The sequence below is a fragment of the Opisthorchis viverrini genome (assembly GCF_000715545.1).
Source record: "Opisthorchis viverrini unplaced genomic scaffold opera_v5_196, whole genome shotgun sequence".
Classification (NCBI taxonomy): domain Eukaryota; kingdom Metazoa; phylum Platyhelminthes; class Trematoda; order Opisthorchiida; family Opisthorchiidae; genus Opisthorchis; species Opisthorchis viverrini.
In genome coordinates this window covers 23314-44372 of record NW_008751851.1, presented here as the reverse complement: position 1 = coordinate 44372, position 21059 = coordinate 23314, and the positions used below count along the sequence as shown (strand labels likewise).

The following is a 21059-nucleotide window of genomic DNA, read 5'->3' as shown; positions in this document are numbered from 1 at the left end:
CGGATCGTGCAAACGTGTCATGGTTTATCGATTCTTTACATAGTCTTTTTTACATTGGTGGTGGGGATACCAGCTGCCACGGGTTTCGTAATTTTCTGGCTATTAGTGGCCTGAGGCCTTTCTCTTGTTGCTGGTCGATTGTGAGCCCTCGCCAGTGGGGGACACTAACGCTCTAGTGGACGGACATCTTCACCGTTGTGATACTCACCTTATCACTGTTGTGCTTTGACTCGGGCCGAATGTGTGATAGAGCTTTCCGCAGCCCTTAACCAGCTGTGTTATGCATCCACAGACGGTTGGAAACGAACGAGAACCATTTTTCGTTTATTTTCTTTCCACTTTTTCGCCTTCAGCTGCAAAATATTTTCTATTTGTCAGTAAAATGGAATATATCAAAACTATCAGGCCAGTTCACCTTGATGTATTGATACATCTTATGATCAGGGTAACGGGTTAGCCTATTTTCGAAGCCTGGTGGTGCATTAGAAGCCCAGCTGACAGCGGAATGCTGCGACAACTAGTGGCAATCTTGGCATTGCCAGATTCATTGCGATTCTTTCTGTAGCACCAACATTTTCCCAGCTCGGTACATTCTGGTCCAAGGTTTCAGATGTGGGCTACTTATGTTCGAAACATGTTATCAAAAGATTAGAAATTACTATATTCTCTTTGGCTTTTTAAAAACAAATCATTCTTACGTTTATGGCGAAATTCTTTCGCAACGGGGCTTGCTTCAGACCGGACTAGTTTGCTACTCTGCTGTTGTTAAACTTTTACCATCCTGGTGTCCATAACGACAGTACCGACTTGCCACAGCGACCGTGAGCCCCCTCATCACAGCTGAAATTCTTTTCGTACTCTCTAGTTCTGATTGATTTATTTTACTATGTCTCAAACTACAACTTGTTTCTTTTTGAATGGTAGCGAAATGTAATTTTGCGAAACAATCAGGTTAGTTTCACTCCGACAAGTCACCCAGTGTGTGTGTGTGTGTGTGTGTGTGTGTGTGTGTGTGTGCGGTTGGATACTATTTTCCACCTGACTTTGGCTTGGTTCCTTCTCACTTCTTTCTGCACATCTACACATTTGTGCCCAACCTCATTGCACGGAACGACTTTCATGTCTCTGTGCATGCCTCATCCAGCAAGCTGTCCCATGTCATTAATTGTGTAATCGAGGTTAGACACTATGCACCGTGTTCCATAAAGCACACTATTTGCATGTGTTTGGGAATCGTCATGGGCTGCTTCTGCATTCTTCGAACTGGTGTAAGGATTGATTGATTGACTGGCTGACTGACTGATTGTTTGATTGAAATTAGTCTATTCATTACTGGTAAACTCTTAATAGGTGGATTGTGGAATCACAGTTCCAGTCAGATCTTTCTACACTCACCCTAAATAGGTAAGCTGTCCTTTTTAGGCATCCTATTCTTAGAACAAAGTTTGTTTCGTTCGCATGTGAACATGGAACTAGGAATTAAGGGACTTTTTTCTACAAATAAGGCTTCACCTATTCATAGTTATTAAAGCGCTGAATGTTTTTTGCGCCCATCAGCGCTCGCCTGCGAACTGTGGGGCACGTGATTCAAACAGTCCGGTGGCTACTGGCATGCATACCCGGCCATACTGTTGAGGTAGTTTGGTTTTGCTGAAGAATTCAGTATTCCCTTTAGTCGGATGCATGCGCACACGGTGCTCTGGCTATAGCGAAAAAAAACCTATCGATGTTTGCTGGGTTATGGTTGGCTGAATCTTATGGGAAACGGAGTCTCGTCGGTTGTTGTTCTGTCCATGGCCCCTGAACTGGTGGCTGAACTTTCTTCGATGTAGCTGGCCTACTCTTTTGTGCTTACCAGCTGGGGCGCATCAGTTTCATCTCGTCCATTTAGGCAGTGACTTCTCCCGCCCTACTTCCTTCCCACCCCTACTTCCACTTGTATCCCTGTTGTCTTTGTTTTTGGTCCTTCGCTATTCACTTTGGCTTCAGCTTGGTCTTAGGAAGTAGTGTGTAAACATTGATCGAGTCCTTGATTGTCCTCGTTCATTGTGGGATAACAAGCCATAATAGCATTCCAACTTCTTCATTCCAAGAGAAAAAATTCTCGGGACCAGTCAAAATTGTTGACGTCCTGGGAACCCTTAGAGACACGAGCTTTAAACCATTCGTTTGCAGCGTTTTCATCACAAAGCTACAATCGAGACCGAACTGAGTAAACAAATGTTCACATAGATGTAGCCCTACCTATGAAATGGACCGAAGCATATTATTTCCTAATCATTGACCGCTGCGGTCTGAACGCCTTTCACGAGAACCGTCGAAGCAACTTCCGAAGCAAGTGCTTACAGCCTGGTCATGCTGAGGCAGGCGGTGTCGACTTGGTGAACCGAGGAAAATGTGGCTCAAACAATCCATGCTGATGTTGACAAGCAGGGTCTCCACCGCGTTCACGGTATACTTCCGTGGACAGAAATTTGCGTCAGCTAATTTGCGCACTTCCGTTAACATGGGTTCCCGCAAATCGAGACATCATTTGTGAATCGGAGACGGCCACCATAAAACAATTTAACTAAACTTCCCTATTCTATCGCCCTGAGTCAGCGAACTGATATATGACGCCGAATGAGATGCCTATATCAGTCCGGCCTACTATTTTACCTAGCAGTGGTACTTCGAGTATATCTCGAACATTCGATGGAAGACAGAAATTGCGCCTGAAATGCCCTGCCGATATTCATTGAAATCACCAAGTAATAAGTAGTTAAAGTGATCGTTTACCTAAAGCACCCTTTCGGTGCCCAACTGCCATGCCACCCGAAGGAAGCACGAGGGCTGGTATACTGCCAGGTTGTCCAAGCGTAGACAGGAGACACGGAGACTGGAGCCCGCGCTCAGTGACGGGGAGGTAGTATCTGGAAAAAACACCTGTTTGACGTCCTTCATTGCTTGATACTTATCGAGGTGGCTCAAGTGGTAAGAGCGCGGGTCCGTGGTTCGAACCCGACCTCTGCCTCTCGACTTCCCCTGTCTAGGCTTGGGCAACCTGGCAGTATCCCAGTCCCCGTGCTTCCTGCGGGTGGCATGGCAGCTAGGCACCGAAAGGGTGTAACAGCTGGGTGATTACTATTTATTCATCTATCCATTTATCGAGTAGTAACCATGCTTTTGTGTTTGCGTTCAAAACCATCGTTTACTCTTGTTCCAATCAATTCACAGACCTTGCTATCAATCGACTCGCCCTCTATAACTCATTTTCAAAATTGCCGCGTGACTTTTATGACTGAGACATTCCGTACTTTTTTAGACGGTCAAGTTTCTAGGTATTCTTGAGGGGTAAAATCACTTATCGGGAATGGAATCCGTAAATTATGTGGCGAGATGAAGTACAGTCCCTCGCAGGTTTGGGAATTCAGTAGAAACCTCACTAAGAACTCCTACCGCAGGTTTTCTGGGAAGCGACCCGATTTCGGAAAGGGGGCTACTTTGAGCAAGAGTTATGTTGTTTTCTTACTGGCGCCAAACTGACCGCCACTCTCTGTTTGCAATCCGTTTTCTTTGAGTTTTTTTTCGTACTGCAACCGCTATTCACTCCTAACTTCTCTCCGTGGTAGTATGCGATTGCTGTACTGTTTTTGAATTTGTGGATCCAGCTGTAAAAGGTCGTCCGTTTGCCGAACTTCACCATCGAGTTTTATCTAGGGTTCGCGCTGCCAGCACTACCTTCAGGATCTGCCCAGGATAAACTTGAAGGTACAGTAAGGGGGTTACTAATCAGTCCATGAACACAGTGTGTTTGGGTGCGTGTGCAACAGTTTGTATTTTGCACTATATTCCTTTCCCACTTTGAATTCTGGACCCCGTACGTTCACTTGATTTGCCGGGAACACGTGTATTCCAAGATCCATCATGATGCTGCATCCAGTGCTATGTTTAACGCTTACACTCTTCGTGTGACGACCTCGTGCTAATCATGCTATCCCACGTGTGCGTGCTTCTTTGAAGTCCTTCATCCCAGCATGATTGGTGCACTTTTCCAAACACATGATAGTTTTCCCACTGTCCTTCCGTGTTCTGCATGACCACCCGGATGGTGTGCTTGCGAACTGCCTTAACTTCAAAACGGTTGGCCTGTGTTGGTGCTTTCATGTTTTATCCATCCGTACCATGTTCGCTGGACATGTTTTCCGTTTTTCCATGCACCACTCGCAGACCTTGAAGTTCAGTTAAACTACACCACACATGGTCGCTACTTACCTGTTCCCATGACCAACCGCAGTGCCTGTGTGTTAGCTTGAACCAGCTGATTTTGTTACATAGTTTTCTCTCAAATTGCACTAATTACCCCACAAATTGGTTTCAGGTGACTCCTTTGAATCTGGACATTCCCAAGGATTCCGTGTTCTACACCCTGTGTGACAAGGCATTGATCTCCTTCAGCGACTTTGTTTTCCTGCTCACGGTTTTGTCTAGTAAGTTCGAATCGACTTTGGCATCCTTTTGAGCTTTCCCAACTATGTAGGGGCGTACCTTGGAATGAGGGGTGTACTCCTCGCTCTGCAGTCGTTGGCTGTTGTATGCTATTCCCACATCAGTCACAGTTCAGCGGGCCAATGACTGAATAGTTTCATCGGTGCACCCGACCAGTTACCCGATTGGTCTGGGATATGTCACATAATTGGCTTGTTGATCTCGTTCTTGGATTGGCTGTTTGAAAAGTTCGCCTGGCCTTTTAAACACGAGCTGTTCCGTTTGTCAATTGGGTTACATCTCGATGCTTAATCCGCTCGCGTCCCAGCTTGTGCTAGACGCTTCTCTCGGGATTTCCACGTGTCCTTTCTACGCCCCCGTATTTGGAAGAACCACAATGCCGTGTTTGAACATGTGCCCATCTGCACCACTGAATAATGTCCTCTCCTGGGTCATTCTTTATTTGATGCCTACATTGTCAGGAATTCACTTACCATCTGTTCGTATACCACCTTATTAATTCGCGTGAACTCAGCTTCATAGTTGTAAAGAGGTGCTGACTTTATAGCACCTTTGTGTCCGGTGGTACAACTCCCTCATTCGGAATTCCGTCTCAGTGGTCGGTTGGGCGATTCCGTGCTATTCACAATACGTCCGCTTTACTTGTCGAAGGTGGATGGATATTCACTGGGGGTTGTTGCATGTGCACGTCTTTTTATGCGGGCAAGTTTTCCTCACTGTGCCTCAATTCATTTGGTAATTTCATGCGCTAATTTTCGGAATGCATTACTTGCTAGCATGAACAGTTTGTATCAGTAATTTAGCGTAAATGATGAATGAAGCGTTTTAATGGACAAATAAATAGACACAATCTTTAGTAACTTAAAGGATATTATTGTAACGGGATTTTGGCTTCGTAAGTTTTTACGCTATATATATATATATATATATATGACTCACATCCACTTAGGTGTGTTTCGTTCCACAAGGAGCCTGTGTTGCACAGAACTGTGGAATGTCCAGCAATCCGTGTGCTTTAACGTTGGCCCACAGACCATAATGCTCGAGAATCGCGCGAAGAGGGGCTAGAGTGCTCTTTCTGTCGTTATCGTGACATCCCCTCTTAGATGAACGGCTGTTGGTTACATGCGGTTGGCTTCTAGGGGCTACAAATACCAAGAACAGCACATTGTTGTGTGATCTTTCTTCAGCTAATCTCAGAATCACTTGTTCATTGTAGTGACTCGAGATGATTTCTTGCATGGGAAGCTCACGCTTCGTTCTGTGGTTAGTTGCCTCTTAACTCTCATTCACCCTTTCCACAAACTTTTTCGAACTCAACCCCTCTTGAGCTGTTTTTCGTTCTACATACCAGCACCCCGACGACAGTTCGAAATCGCTTTTCGAATGTTCGATTTGAACGGTGATGGTGAGCTGGATTCAGAGGAGTTTGATGTCGTGAGTTGACCTTTCTACCATCTATACCGTACCAGCCAATCGAACCTTTATATCTAGTTTTGAAAAGCTGATCCTTATATGGGTAGTATTATCTTTTATATCGCCTGGACCGACTAACCCCCATGTTATTCCGTGTGGGTCAGTACGGTGGAACGTATGTTCATATTATTTTGGCTTAAGCTACTTTAGGGAAGCTCTCCTTCACTGAAGAATTTAGTTGCAGATTATACAGCGGCCAGTTATATATGAACTCTCAACCGTTCTTGTTTATATTGGTAACCACTTCAAACAACCTAATTTGCCTTCCATAGATTTCCATCTACATCTGCAAACAACTACAGAGTCTAACAAATGACTGAAGTTAACTTTAGAATGCCTTCTTTACCTGACCCCAAATAATCCTATTCACAAATACATCAACCTCCATCGGGATATAGCTCCTCAACTTTCTGTGGATGGGTCTCAGTCCTGTGTATTTTCTGGCTACAGCAGGTTTTGCCGCATGTACCTGTTATTCTGGTGTTTTCAGTTCTCATTCACTCCATTGTCTGAATTCGGTAGAATGATGAAAAAAGTTGGGTCAAATTTGCCTTGAAAGTTCGCGGGTGAGTTGGCTCAGTGGTTAGGGCATGAATTTACTGACCGGAAGATTCTGGTCCGAACCCGACCTCTGCATCTCGATTTCCCCTGTCTAGGCTTGGCAGTATCCCAATCCTCGTGCTTTTTTTCGGGTGGCGTGGCTGCTAGGCGCGGAAAGGGTGTTACCTTAACCGTCATATCACCAAGCCTCGGTCTGTAAGACCTATATCCTAAATTACCAGTGTGTTTCCTTTAGTCGCCCGGGGAAGATAACTGGGACGGGTGTGCCTTGTGAACAGCATGAATAATGAATTAGCGAGGAATTCTTCCTATTGTCTATGCTATTTGTCGTAGACCTAGTTCATCCCATTGTTCATCCGACTAGCTATCCGTAACATATACCATATTCTAATTCACACGTTGATTGAGTTTCCTTATGACCACTTCCAGTTTGAAGGCTAATCCTGGCTTGAATCTACTCTATTTTATTCCCTTATTTCCCTAGTCTCGCCTGGTCATACATGCGGTCTCGTAATCCGATGTAGCATGTGCAGTTAACGTAACCCAGAAGAGTTGACCAAAGTTGATGAGATCCGGTGACTGGCCCCAGGCTGAAACTTGTTCAGCTATATTGTTAGTAGTGTTGGGTTTGGAGTTGATCATTCAGTCAGGATAGTGTTAATGAGATAAAATTAAATCAATAGCTAACCCTTGAGCTGTAACACCCTTTCGATGCCTAGCTGCCAGGCCACCTGAAGGAAGCACGAATGCCGGGATACTGCCAGGTTGGCCAAGCCTAGACAGGGGAAGTCGGGAGGCAGAGGTCGGGTTCGAACCGCGGACCTTCTTGCCAGTAATGAGAAAAACCAAACTGAACCCCTCGTTTGTAATATCCTTCAACTGGTCTTGCTACTCAGTCCCAAGTTTCAGGTGGGACGATTTTTAAGGCAGCAAAATATTCGCCCTGCTATGACGTTGCCCGTAAGGTTGATGGAAATTCGGGGACCAGGTTTACCTGTTGAACCCAAAAGAGCGGAACTGGTAGTTGGCTGTTTTGCAGCTTTTGTCAACCAACCAAACCAAAGGGATTTAAGAGCTCCATCAGCTGGAAATAGTAATCGGTACATCGCTCATCTGCACCAACCTGCTGATCCTGGATCACTTCATGGTTCACTGATCCAGTCATGGATGTGCCCTTTATTTTTTACAGTACTTTCTGGGGGGGGGGTTATGTAGAACATACATCCCAGAGAAGAAGCTAAGTCCCTCAGCACCGAGAAGCATTTTCAACTAACCGTTGGGGGACTATTCGGGGTCTTCTCTAGATTGTGAAAGACCAACTCATTCAGTCAGGAATTAAAATCTTGCTGAATTGGAAACGACTTCGGTGCGCTTGTGTTTATGGCCGAACTTGCGTGGTTTTAGCGATCGGTGATGTATTTGAGCAATTTGGTTCCATGCTGCAGGTCATATTAGTTTACAATAGTTTTGAACGTTTGTGTCCAAACCCGGAGAGTGTTCGCTCTTCTTACTCAACAGCAGAGGAATCTCATACAAATTCGGAGCTCGAGGTAGCTCAGTCGTTTAGGTAATGATTTACTATCCGAATGGTCCGTGTTTCGAACGTAACTTCAGTACCTCGACGACTCCTGTCTAGGCTTGGACAACCTGGCAGTATCCTAGCCGTCGTGCCTCTTTCCGTTGGAATGGGAGCTGGTCACCAAGAAGGTGTTACAGCTGAAGGGTTATCTTATTTTCTTATTTTTCAAGTTGGTTGTTCCACCGTTTAAGCAGGCGCAGAAAATTTTTCTGATTATCCAAATGTTTTGGTTCACCTTGTAGATCGAAATCGTTTAGCTGTAGCATCCTTTCGGTGCCTAGCTGCCATACCTTCCGGTGGAAGGACGAGGGCTGAAATAGCGCTTGGTTGCCCAAGCCTAGACAGGAGCAGTTGAGATATACGGGTTGGGTCAGTTAATACTCGCCTTTACCACTGGGCCGTTTTGACCTCGTCTGCCTCGTAAGCAATGTATCAGTTGGTGTCGTGTTTGAAATAGCCAGTATTTATCAACTACCATCGCAACATCACACCAGATCCTTGTCGTTTTTCGTGCACGTTTTTCAAAGACAACGATTCCAATCCAGTGAAAATAAAAAGTGGGTCCGTTTCTACAGGGTTCAAACGAGTTTTCAACACATTTCAGTTAGCTGTTATGATTTCGTCGCTACGTCCTGCTGGACCTCATACATTTATTACCCGATATTGTTTGACGTGTGCATAATATTTTTGGAGTGGTACACACTTCAATTACTGAACCAGTTTGCTTGTGCAGCAGAATCTTTTTGGAAGCGAAGGACTAATCTCTCACCTATCCATCGAAGTCATCATTCAGGGGAACCCTAGCAGATCTTACGGTTTATCTCTCAAGCATGCATTAGACGGCTGATATCCTACTGATATCAATTGTCAGGGTTCCAAGGACTAGGGTTCAATTGGTTCACGCCATTTAACAGCTTTCCAATCCTCAGTGACGTTTCCTCAATCGGAGTGAGTTCAATCTATACCGGAAGCACCAAATAGCTGTTTCATCCTTATTGGGTATTATCAACAATGCGCATCTCACCAGGCTGTAGGGAGTTTGGAACTTGTGACCTCCCAGCTCGTAGTTTGGACTCCTATCGTTTGGCCTTGAGCGGCTGATCAGCAGTGAGACTAACTCGCTTTTAGACAGAGTATTGCGCCACCCACATCACTTTATCTCGGGATGACTGCCACCTCAACTGATGAATTCTGTAATGGAAGGTTCACTCGTCATGTGAATTTTTCTTCGAAACTGCGTGTTGTCTTGCTGACGAATAAAAAAGGCCTTCTTTCGTTCGAATGAAGGCACAGTTATTCTGATTAGTGTGCACCAAAACAGGGGCAACCTGAACTCGAGTTCCTCGGTTGTGCTGTTACCTGAACTTCGTACTTGCGAGTCGGCCGTTTACTCACTACTCTACGAGTACATGCTGCATGAACCTAAATAACCTCGTTCCAATATGTGACCATGTCACGTGATCGATTTGCCTGACTCATGGCAAATATTAAAGTGTCGCATAACTTGTGACGGGCCATTTTGACCATAGATTTAAATGGACCGGACGATGTACCATGCTTGGTGGTTGCTTGTACGGAGGATTCCATCACAAGTGTGGTGGTTGTCCGGAAACTTGACATAATTTGAATTGATTACCAATGTTTCATCTACAATAGTTATTAGGCTGCTACTGTTGGAGGTTTTGAACCAGATACAATTAGATTCTTTCAGTGAATCGCTACGTCGTACGTCTCTTGTATTAGTCTGGTAGTCGGCCTGTAAATCTGTGACGAATGTTGCACTTAAACACACGGTGTACAGGTGAGTGAAATAAGTTGAGTGAATAAGTTCCGATCAACGGGAGATATTTCTGAAATAGGGTTTTCGCTTCCTCAACAGACATGAGTCGCCTAATACTGATGTTTTTTTTTACAGTACTCCAGATTACTTTAGTATGGGCTAAACGTTTTCTAGTTTTAAATCTCCCAGTAGATGGAGGGCTAGACCACGACAGTGTATTTGAGTCTCAGTACTCAGTCGACTTTAGCGCGGAGTGTTGGTCAATTCAATCCAAAACGCTCTCTCAGGCCCCCCTCAGCTATGATGGTTGATGGGTTCGTATACCATATGGAATAAATGAGCCCATTCGTGTATTTGCCAAAGTGGCTATCAGTCTGTCTCATGAAAGCAAACTTTATTGAGGTTGTACTCAATCGCGTGAAGTGTTCATTACTTCCCATCCACCGTTGACTTGTCTATCAGGTTCGTTCGGTTATAATGGATACGACGGCGATGGGACGACGTCATCGAGACCATTCGACCACGGGGAGCACACTTAAAAAGCGTTCCAACAGTGCATTGCAACAGTATTTCTTCGGTCCCGAAGGCGACCAAAAATTAACTATAAAAAAGTTCCTGGATTTTCACGCCCAACTACAAGAAGAAATCACTCGTTTAGAGGTAAGTTGCAGTAGACTGTTTCACGTTTACAATTCGGTCTCATTAATTATTCCTACTTGGCTCACAGTTTCCCTTTCCTGGTCGCGTGTTTTTTTTTTGAAAAAAAAAATACGTTTCTGGTTTTTTTTTGAAAAAAATACGTTTTCTGCCTCCGCAAAGACCAACAAGTCTACAACCGGAACTGGCTTTGTGTTTCACTTACGATCTCGATAACCGGTATGAATTGACACTATCCGCTAGTTTCATCATACCGTCATTTTTCCCCGTCTTTGTACCCCATTGTTTTTAAAAAACCAAGCCGAAACCAGCAGGAGCCGGAAAGAGAGCCGTTGTCCTACTGCCATCGGTGTCTGCTTTTTCTGATAGCGCGTTTCGCCTGTTAACTGAGGGGTGTGAACTTCAAACACAAGTGACCATGCGAATCGGAGTATGTTCTTCAAAGATTTTATGACACTAGCAACGGAATTATCACGTCTTGCCTCACGTGGTTGATGCTGTCGATCGCTATTGTAACCCGATATGCCTGAAATGCGTTCCTCGACACTAGTACGCAAGTGGATTTACTGTGGTGACGCACAGTTTCTTGATTCCTAACAAGTCAGTCCACTTCAGGAATGAATATTGTTGGAAGACGGTGCGGAGTGATGGAATACAATACCTGCAGCTCACTAGAGATAAGGATTTTGCGCCTGTCCCATAAGTGAACACGATAATCCCTGGGTTTTTGTGATGTGAATAACCTGAGACTTCACTGGATTTCATCGGATTGATTGGCGGTCCTGTGAACAACACGGTTAGCGATGTTTATCCGCAAAACTCCGTTGGTGCATGGCTGCTACGCAACACAAAGACAGGGACACTGAGCACAGTCGATAGTGAGTAAAAGGTCAGGGTTGGGTCAAACCACGAATTTCTCGGTCAGTGCTTGGTACCTGAATCACTTAGCTTTCACGATATACGTTTGACAAGCAGACATCCATCTGACAACCCAGTTTATCGTATTCTGATGGGCTTATATTCTGTTGGGTTTATGTGCCGGTATTATAAAACTTTCTCATCGCCTCAAGTAAGTGATTCTGATAGCGCCCATAAATATACATGCTATTTTTTCAAAAACATCAGATCAGCTCAGCTTTTCAACCGTCCTGGAGACAGTGATGCAAGTTGCGCTTGCAGTTAAACAAGTTGCGCTGACTGGCTCATGCTCATCATAGTTGCTACGACTATTTTTAACACCCTGTGGATCTCATCAGCTGCACAGTCCATTTAGACTTAACTATGGTTGAAGTGGGTGGATTGAACAATTTAGGTCATGTAAATCAATAATCGTGGATTAAGATTCTCATGACAGGCTAATCGGTTAGTCTGGTTTACTTCGCGCGCACATTTCGGTCGATACTGATCTACCAGCCTGGTGCCATTGAACATGAGTGAGTTTTTGAACTATATGGTTTCGTAAACTTCGAAATCATCATGTTAAACAAGACCCTCCGCTCTACACGATTTTTGCAGCCTTGTACTGCGGATCGTCTGAGATATATGATCACTTCATATTTCGCCACGGAACCTAGAACTAAGTGATTCACTACATATCGGTGACATTTCTCTTGGGATGGCGTCCAACTACACTGAAGAAAAATTGAATATAGACGTGCAACACCCGCCTGCTCAACGAAATGAACAATCCATTCACTTTCGGCGACATTCCGTCGCGCCGTATCCATATCATTTTTAGTGAAATACCGGCTTCACCAGGAATCTTATTGTGATTGTTAACGAAATAAAGATAGCGACTTTAGTCGCTGGAGTCTACTTTTCTCTTGCGACGTTGATGATAATGGCCTGGATTGGTTCTGTTAACTCCTGAGGATTTCCTGCTTCCTTGGCAGGTAGTGCGATCAACTCTTATCACAATGCATATACCACCTTTTGCTTCAGTGTCCCGTAACACTCCGTAGGGTGCGACCGCTCCCTGGTGCTCAATTGAACAGCTCTCTGATGTAGAAAATCGTCCGGTAACAGTGTTGACTCCACTGAAGACAGCTGTTTCAAACAGCATCACGGGGCACCTTAATCCCGCGTCGGGTTGAGTTGGAAACGTCGATGGTAGTACTTATGAAAACCATATTCGTCGCGGAGCGCAGTTTCCATAATGCCTTCTTAATACCATGAACCCGAGTCTGGATAGCCGCTTGATAGTCTGATGTGTTTAGCCAAGCCAGAAAGCCAGTGATCGTGCGAACCAGCTGATCTGTTGAACACCGATGCGTACAGGCGTCATGTACAGCCGGAAACGGGCTGTTTTTAAAGCTCACGTGGAAAGTTCTAAGCTGGCCAAAAAGTGATAGTAAAAATAGCACTCATACGTCAAGGAAAAGTGAAGGACAAACAACTAACTCTGTCCCAACGAAAATGGCTATTTCAGTGGCAGTTGTGTGGTCCAGTTACGCTCTGAACTGGTTCCCCTAATAATATTGTTTTCAATATGGATTTGGAATTCACAAATGTCCGCCAACCACTCAGTGGCAAAATGTGAAAGGAGCTATGTTAGTGGCGTTCAGTGCTGTCTGTCCGACCTCTCTAATTCGACCACAAGACCACTGGATGCCGACGAGATCGCTATCCATGATCGATGCCAGGAAATCCAAACTAGCATGTTAAACGAATCAGATTAAGTGGGGCGCGGCTGTTGCCTAATGTTGCCTCCTAGGCACTTGCACTCTGCCAGGCTTCTGTGTTATTCTTCAGCCTCTTGCTTATCGAGCCTTTGAGAGTTCTGCGCACCATCGTAGTCGATGTTGTTAGTATGGTTTTTATGGACTCAGTAAGACTTGGTGACCTCGACGAAATCCAGCACTCATTTGGTCAAGTCGGGCGACTTGGATTCACAGTCCCAAACGCTTGGAGGGTATAGCTTTCCTGACTAACTTCCAGTCATTTTCCTACACCTCTCCATCATAAGTGTCACTGCTTTTTTTACCAACCTTCAGTCATACCAGCTGCAAACGGTCAGGACATATACTAATAACAAAAACACACCATTTATCACTTTCAACTGCACCAGACAACCGTACGTTTCTAAGACTAATTTTTACTGGAATCCGTTCCACTGAAGCCCTTTTAACCATGAGACTCACTGGCCATATGCTCTATAGACCACTGCATGACGATCGTCAGATACCGGACCAGTGAGCCGTGGAATATCTAAGCTTATCCTAGGTGCATGACACGAGTAAGGTCATTTTTCGGAGGTAAAGCACACATCGACGTAAAGCGAGAGCAAACTTTCTGTAAGAGATGTCTGTTGTCCAATTTGACAGATTTGACAGGCATTAAGAGCTACACTGTGGATCAGATTGGGTTTAGTAAGGGATTGTTGTGGTTAATTCCACTGGGCGATATTTTAGAAACAATGATTGTTAGGGGACTTTAAAGTCCCCGTACCGGACCGGTTTAAGAAGATGGAGCGCGGATGACGACCAGGGATCGAAGAACTGCAAAGCTGACTAATGTTTCCCGCCCGTCCATGTCGAAGAACCGGGTTATTTAGAAGTTCCTTACCTTTAGCCTATGACTCAACAATTCTACCCACAAAAGTGACAGGAGGGCTAGTTTTAATGTTCAAGGACCCTTCCACTAACCTACGACTCAAAAGTCTAACCTGTAATCTAGTGATTATTATGGTTTTCTTGGATGGCCCTTTATGGAGCGAATAAGTCAGTTGTTTGACGTGTTTGGCTTCCAGAGGATTGGCCTAGCCAGGGAGCAAAGCATAACTCTATGACTCCTGGATTTCCTGAGCTCAGCAGATACATTTTAAGCCGCATCAGGCCGCTGATAATTTTTAGTCATATTTCGGTCGCATCTGGCAATTTATTGGCGGTCAGAGTCGACCGTCGCGCGATCGGAGTGTGTGACTTTTAGAACCGGTCGGTCTTTTCTAGCCTAGTTTCCTTCGAAAAAACAGCATCGCTGCTTCGTTAAAATGAACTTACAGGTCGCCTGAGGAAGATCTCTTGCTAGATCCACAGTCCTATCACAGAGGGCAGTACGACTTTATCTCCAGGTCGCCTTGTATTGCAGTTATTCGTCGTACGGTTTATCGCAGTTGCGATCTGTCGACTTGGCATTCTCGCGTAGATAGGGTTATCCGCTGGCGTAATTTTCAAAGATAGTCTTTCAAGTGATCATCAGCTGGCCACTATTTATGTATGATTTGAGGAGTAAGTAAAAGTCAATATATTTTGCTGCCCTGATGATGTGACGTGTCCACATAGACTTAAGCCTCTAGATTTTTTGTGGTACGGCACGCAACGCACATGAAGCGGAGTATTACACTCATCCGATACGTTGCAATGGAAATAAGGTTTCATGTTTCACTGGAACTCGGATTTACTTCCACTCAGACATATTTGTTTGATTTATCTTAATTCTTGTAAATCGGTGAAGCACAGTTAGAGAAAACCAATGCAAAAGAGACAACCAGAACCTTGTAGAATGTCGTTTAAAACAGCTTTGACTACTGCTTTGTTGATGAGACGCTGGACTGTGTTATTCGTTCACATAGCCATTTCCCACAGTCCAGTCCAGTCGAGTCTTAACCCTCTAAACAAAGAGGTTTTAGCCCGGTGCCTCTAGAAAAAGTGATCTTTATAAAGGACTTTTAGCTGCAAGTGAATTCCTCAGAAGGGGGACAAAATAACTGCGATAAGCACGTACAATCGATCCCTCATTTATTTAGACGTGGTAAAGTAAATAAGAGAATCATTAAGGACACTCATGCACAAATTAATTTATCGAATCGTAGATATTGTGGCTGTAGACCTATTCGTCCGGCTTGTTCGTTTGCTTGTATACGTTTTATCACCAGCCGTGGGGACATCATTCCGATGTTGGGTGGGTGCTTCCTTCTCACCTCTTCGCGACTGTTGTCTGAGAGTATTCGATATCTCTGGATGACTGAGGGACAGCTTTATCCTATTTTATTTGGTCTATTTACGGTTTGTGCTGCACTGCGGCCCGTACTCCGTGTGTTCGATTGGCTTGCTTCCGGTATCTTTTCTTACAACTCTGAGTGGTCTGTTCAGAAGCTGTGTTGCGTTGTGGTCTTCATCTGGCGTAATTAGTTATTCGGTTCTCCTGCCCCTTGGTTGGCTCGTTCCAGATTTGCGTTTTGTTATAGTTTGATTTTCTTGAGTTCAATTGGTTCGTTGCGCTCGTCCTTCCATTCAAGTTGTTGGAAGACAAACCACAACGTAAAACAGTCTTTGATCAAACTCTACCGGAAGCTAGCTGTTCGACAATTGAATCGGACGGACCGCAACGGTTCGACAAAAGTATGACAAAGCTGTCCCTCCGGAGATTTTATATCCCACTTATCGAAAAGTTGCTGTTCCCACGATTACCCGAAATATGCTCACCTTCGCGTGATGGCGACCAATGTTTTTTGCTAGTCAATTTGCTTATCAGATGCTCGCGTCATGGTCGATTATGGGGCTTTCCTTTCCGGAATTCGGATAGTAGCAGATTGACCGGATTTACCGAGTGCTTTTAAGTTCAATAAGGGATGTTTGCTACATAACCATTTGAGAGCCATTTTTAAGCCGCTTTGAGTTTGATTCGATGCTATCTCCTTCACCCCGAAAGAATGGTGTGATCATCTATAGATGCAGCTAACATTGTGTTAGACATTACTATTTGATTAGATGACATGCACTTTTTGACGATGGAATTCCATTTCGGAAACTTTTCACTTTCAGTAACAAGCGTGGTGTTTAGGCTCCACTAATTTGCACGCGTCTCTAGCCTTCCTATAATTTCACCTTGCTTCCCTGTCAGTTTGATCGCGCTTCGCCCGTGGATGGAAAGATTACCGAGGTTCAGTTCGCGAATTTCCTGCTCACCTATGCAGGGTTTTCTGAGCAGCGTCGGCGCAAAATGATCCGTAGTGTCAAGCAGAAGTTTTCCAAATCGGAAGACACAGAAGTGAGTCATTCACACATGCATACATTCACCCTAATCGGCAAAGTGCAGTTATTCTCTGTAAAACTGAACCTAGAACTTCTCGGGCCTCCTCGCTGCTTACATTGCGCTCCCGTCAGATACGGACAATACAGTCCAAACAACGGCTTTCAGAAACTTGGAGTACGATGAACAACTGAAGCTAGAAATTCTGACGCAATTGGTACAAGACTGATCTCTCTTTGATTGTGACAATCGTGTCGGACTTGCTTTCCAACTAGCTGGGTGATAATTGATTCACCGGAGTTGAGAGAACTTTGTCTCGTCGGGTCTTGTGGAATGAAGATGTTAACCGCAGTAATGACACGTCAACACCATCTCTGGAAATCACCGACGACAGATTACCTTGATCTAATATATTGTATCGGTTAGGTTTCACGATCCATTTTTTAACCCGTGATTCTGTGAGAGGACCCGGCGCAAGAGGCCAGGTAGAAAAAGTGGATTTAGTTCGTAGTACATAGGTTCCAGGAGGCCAACAATAACGCAACACCTTCCGCCAAGATTTTCGGTCAGCTCGGAGGATACTAGTGATTTTTTTGCAACCTGGGACCAAGTGCGCATTATTGTGCACACGGTCGGGTGGCAGCAGACCCACCGCCAGACAAAGCCCTATCAGAAAAAAAAGTATGAACAAAAGGATTGATGATAGCTTTTCGAGAAAAATTTCTGCACCTCTAAACGCTCTACAAGTTGGTGTGAAACAAATGACCACAGGGACACTATTTCACTCCGTTCATAACAAGGCTGTTGCGAAGAAACTACACCTTACCGTGGTGTGACGGTCTGTGTAACTCGGCGACCCATTGAGCTATACTGGGAGGTGTCCGTTCGGAACTCGCAGAGATCTGACTAACACAGGTGGGCTTAGCGGTTAGAACTCAAATTTACTGACCGGAAGGTTTGTGGTTCGAAGCCGACTTCAATTCTATTGTCTAGGCTTGAGCAACCTGAAAGTATTCGCGCCCTCGTGCTTCCTTCGGGTGGCATGACAGCTAGGAACCGAAAAAATGTTATAGCTGAATAACTCAGTGTCGCCATACCCTCTCCTTCAAACGATAACAATGGGGATATTCCTCATGGGTCGATATGCTGCTTCATGCTGTATCTACGTGATCAGAATAACTTAAATGCCACAAGAAACATTTATTACGGCTTCGAAAAACTAAGACTTTTTTCGTGTTACGGAGGTGTTATTTTAGGGAAATCAATACCCTGTTTCTCGTGATTCTTCTTATGTACAGATAAAGTAACTGTTGTGGATCAACTGAACCACAGTCGAACATCTGTCCTATTTGACCGCGTTCTCCCAGTTATGGAGCTGAAATAATAAACAAGTCGGTTTGGCCTTTGTCAATCTCACATGTTCCGTATAGGTCTGGTGCGGGGTTGGATTAAAAAACAGCCTGACTTGTTTCGTTTTACATAGCTGTGCTGTTGAACTCACCATTTTTCAAGTAATTCGCCTCCCCATGACTTCACTTTAGTGATGAGAAAATGTGTTACTTTCTTCCACTGGTGAATAAAAGTTTTTTCACTGTTTTTTCCAATGAATTGTGCAAACGCTTTTCAGTGCACCGCTTTTGTAGTTGTCCAAAACACATCGCCTTCACAAACTCCTCCGTTGTGCTGGATGCTCACGCTCTCAACGAGTTGAATGAGACGGTTAGTCTTGTTTTCAACGGACCTACCGCCGGCCCAAGTGTTTGAACCCTATATTTAGCTTCCGAATTTCACAACAATAACAATAACAAAAGCAAACCTTACGATTGAGTTAGTTGCGTAGTAGCGGTAGTCTCGGATGGATCGCTGTTCGAGATCGCCGTGTAACTGTAATAGACGCCAGCATAGTCTCCGTTGGGCGTAGAGTGACTGTGTGGAATGAGAAGAGGCAGAAGTATGGTGCTGACGAATATTCCCTCGCCGTAATCTCAGCCCTACGTGCAGTTGGTTGTGATGTAGACTTTTTGGTCCACCAACCGATTATCATCTCTTGTCGAAGGATCTGCTTTCTTCAACCCGCCAAGGGTGGTATTGGACCGGGACTTTCACAAGGTCACAGTCGGTGATTTCTTATGATTTCTTGCCATTGTGGGCTCTCCGCGTACTTGTGACACTTTTATGCGTGATACGTGCCGTTGAGTTTACATTCTTGCCGTTGAATATCACACCAGACCCAGTATGACGGACAATTCGTGCCTGATGTGCGAGTTTTGAGTGTGCTAGCGCTTCGCACGCCTTGAAGAGCATTCCTCGGTTGTCGGTCTTTACACGCGTGTTTCCATACCAAAATCCTCACATACGTTGGGATTCTTCTTGTCTGACTGGAACTGTTGGTGGCATGACTCCCAATGAGACGCTTCTCTTTTTTTGTCTAATATTCTCCTGGAACCCTTCCACATTCATCGCTTGCATTTACTTTTTATGTTTGAAACCATGCCCTCAAAAATATCTCCGCGTACTTGTGACACTTTTATGCGTGATACGTGCCGTTGAGTTTACATTCTTGCCGTTGAATATCACACCAGACCCAGTATGACGGACAATTCGTGCCTGATGTGCGAGTTTTGAGTGTGCTAGCGCTTCGCACGCCTTGAAGAGCATTCCTCGGTTGTCGGTCTTTACACGCGTGTTTCCATACCAAAATCCTCACATACGTTGGGATTCTTCTTGTCTGACTGGAACTGTTGGTGGCATGACTCCCAATGAGACGCTTCTCTTTTTTTGTCTAATATTCTCCTGGAACCCTTCCACATTCATCGCTTGCATTTACTTTTTATGTTTGAAACCATGCCCCTCAAAAATAACCGATAGTATTGTAGCAGTGGTAATCATAGTAGTCATTAGCGCTACTATTTTTCCTTGTTGGTCTAATTTTGGTCCGCATCCACACTGTTGGCCTGTCCACAAAGTCACCAAATTTCAATTAGCATCAATCTTGATTAGAATACATCATTCCCTCCCATAGACTACTCAAGTGTGCAACAAAACCTGTTGAATAGTTAGGGCGTTCATTCACCGTCCCGGTAACTCCTTGTGGAGTGAATTCACGACTGTAAATATAGGTATTTCAACTGGTTTCAGCCTATCGTGTGATGGTAGTAGTTCCCATCCATTTCGCACCATCCCATCACATGTACGACCCATTTTCACTCTAGAATGTAGAATTCTGCGATTCGGTGAGTCACTTTTCCAAATTTTGGAAACAACACGACTCTGTATCATCATATAATTGTGATTCCACCGTATCTCTCTACGTTACACATGGTTGGGACGGGCTTATCAATTCCGCATTTGGTTATATCTAGAGGTTAATTGCTTGTCCGGATATTTTCGTGAATGTCATCCTAACTGTCAACGCATTCCGGCACTCGTCCGTTTCAAGAACGACAAAAGCGTCCTCATTTTTTAGTGTGGAGGAACAGAGTTCTGTAAGAACTGGTTACTATTTGTGTTGTATTATTTTGGCTGATTTTTTCATTATGCTGTAGGGCTTAGCTCTTCGTTCATAAATGTGTAGCCATTCGCATGCATTTGTCGCAGGGTGTTCTTTGTCTCACTCAACGAGTCTACCAATCGACGTAGTCTCATTGTAGACGTCATTGCTCAGATATCAGCAGTGCCCCGTCAGTACGTTCAGTCGACACTAGACCATCTTGGAGGAAACTACCCATACGGTTACTGAAAATTCTTCTACAGCCCACGACTGGTTTCGCCCCTCTTGTAGCCCACCAAGCGGGCGCAGTCCCTAGGTGTCCGTCAGTTTTATGTTCGAATGTAAACCGGATTGAACGAAATTTGACAACAGCACTCATTTTCACACCAGTGTGGCCACTCAACAACCCACCCTGTAAAGAAATTATACTGCAATGTCTCAAAAATCGTACCGAATGAGATATGAGGCGGCCTTTGTGCAGAATATTAAGCTGAAGAATGCACAACCGAGAAATTCAACTGGGATGCAATCGGTTCCACCGTTAGAAAGCTAAATTGCTGTGTAACTGTCTGGTTGTCCATTATATCGCCTTATTTAAAATTATCCCTTTCTCATCGTTGAGTCCGATGAGGTCTTTTGTCCTGTTGGGATCTAGAACGGGTTTTGCGGATTTCCTACAGGTTCGCCTCTCTAATCCAATTCAGTAACTTCACCTTGTTTTCCAGTGGAACAAAAAGCTAGTTATCATCGCAGTTTTTCGGATTAGTGAAACCCTCAACACTATGCGCTCTGTGCACTACACGCAAGCTTAAACTTGGGACACTGGACAGGTGCTATTCTAACTGAACGTGACCATAGTTTTGGGTTCAATGATATGCAAACAAATTTACAAGTTAACTGTAGAACCGGCAACCTTTTGATCACCGGACGAGTTGAACGATTTCGTTTGTGGTGCTTGAAGCACTCGGAGCAGGTTATTTTTTTACCAACCCGACAAAGTTGGTGAGAAAAAGGAAATAAAAATTTCCGGAACAACCAATGAGAATCGTAGGCATACA

General features: G+C 44.5%; 1 protein-coding gene across 1 annotated transcript in view; it reads left to right on the top strand.

The window, feature by feature from the left end:
* T265_07952 (hypothetical protein) overlaps window positions 1–21059 on the top strand; it is a gene marked incomplete at both ends in the record, with an annotated part of 49241 nt that overhangs the window by 7561 nt on the left and 20621 nt on the right. The window contains 4 exons of the mRNA XM_009173623.1: window positions 4361–4469; window positions 5843–5925; window positions 10347–10544; window positions 16383–16529. Coding sequence (XP_009171887.1) covers window positions 4361–4469; window positions 5843–5925; window positions 10347–10544; window positions 16383–16529 — 537 coding nt within the window. The remainder of the gene's footprint in view (window positions 1–4360; window positions 4470–5842; window positions 5926–10346; window positions 10545–16382; window positions 16530–21059) is intronic.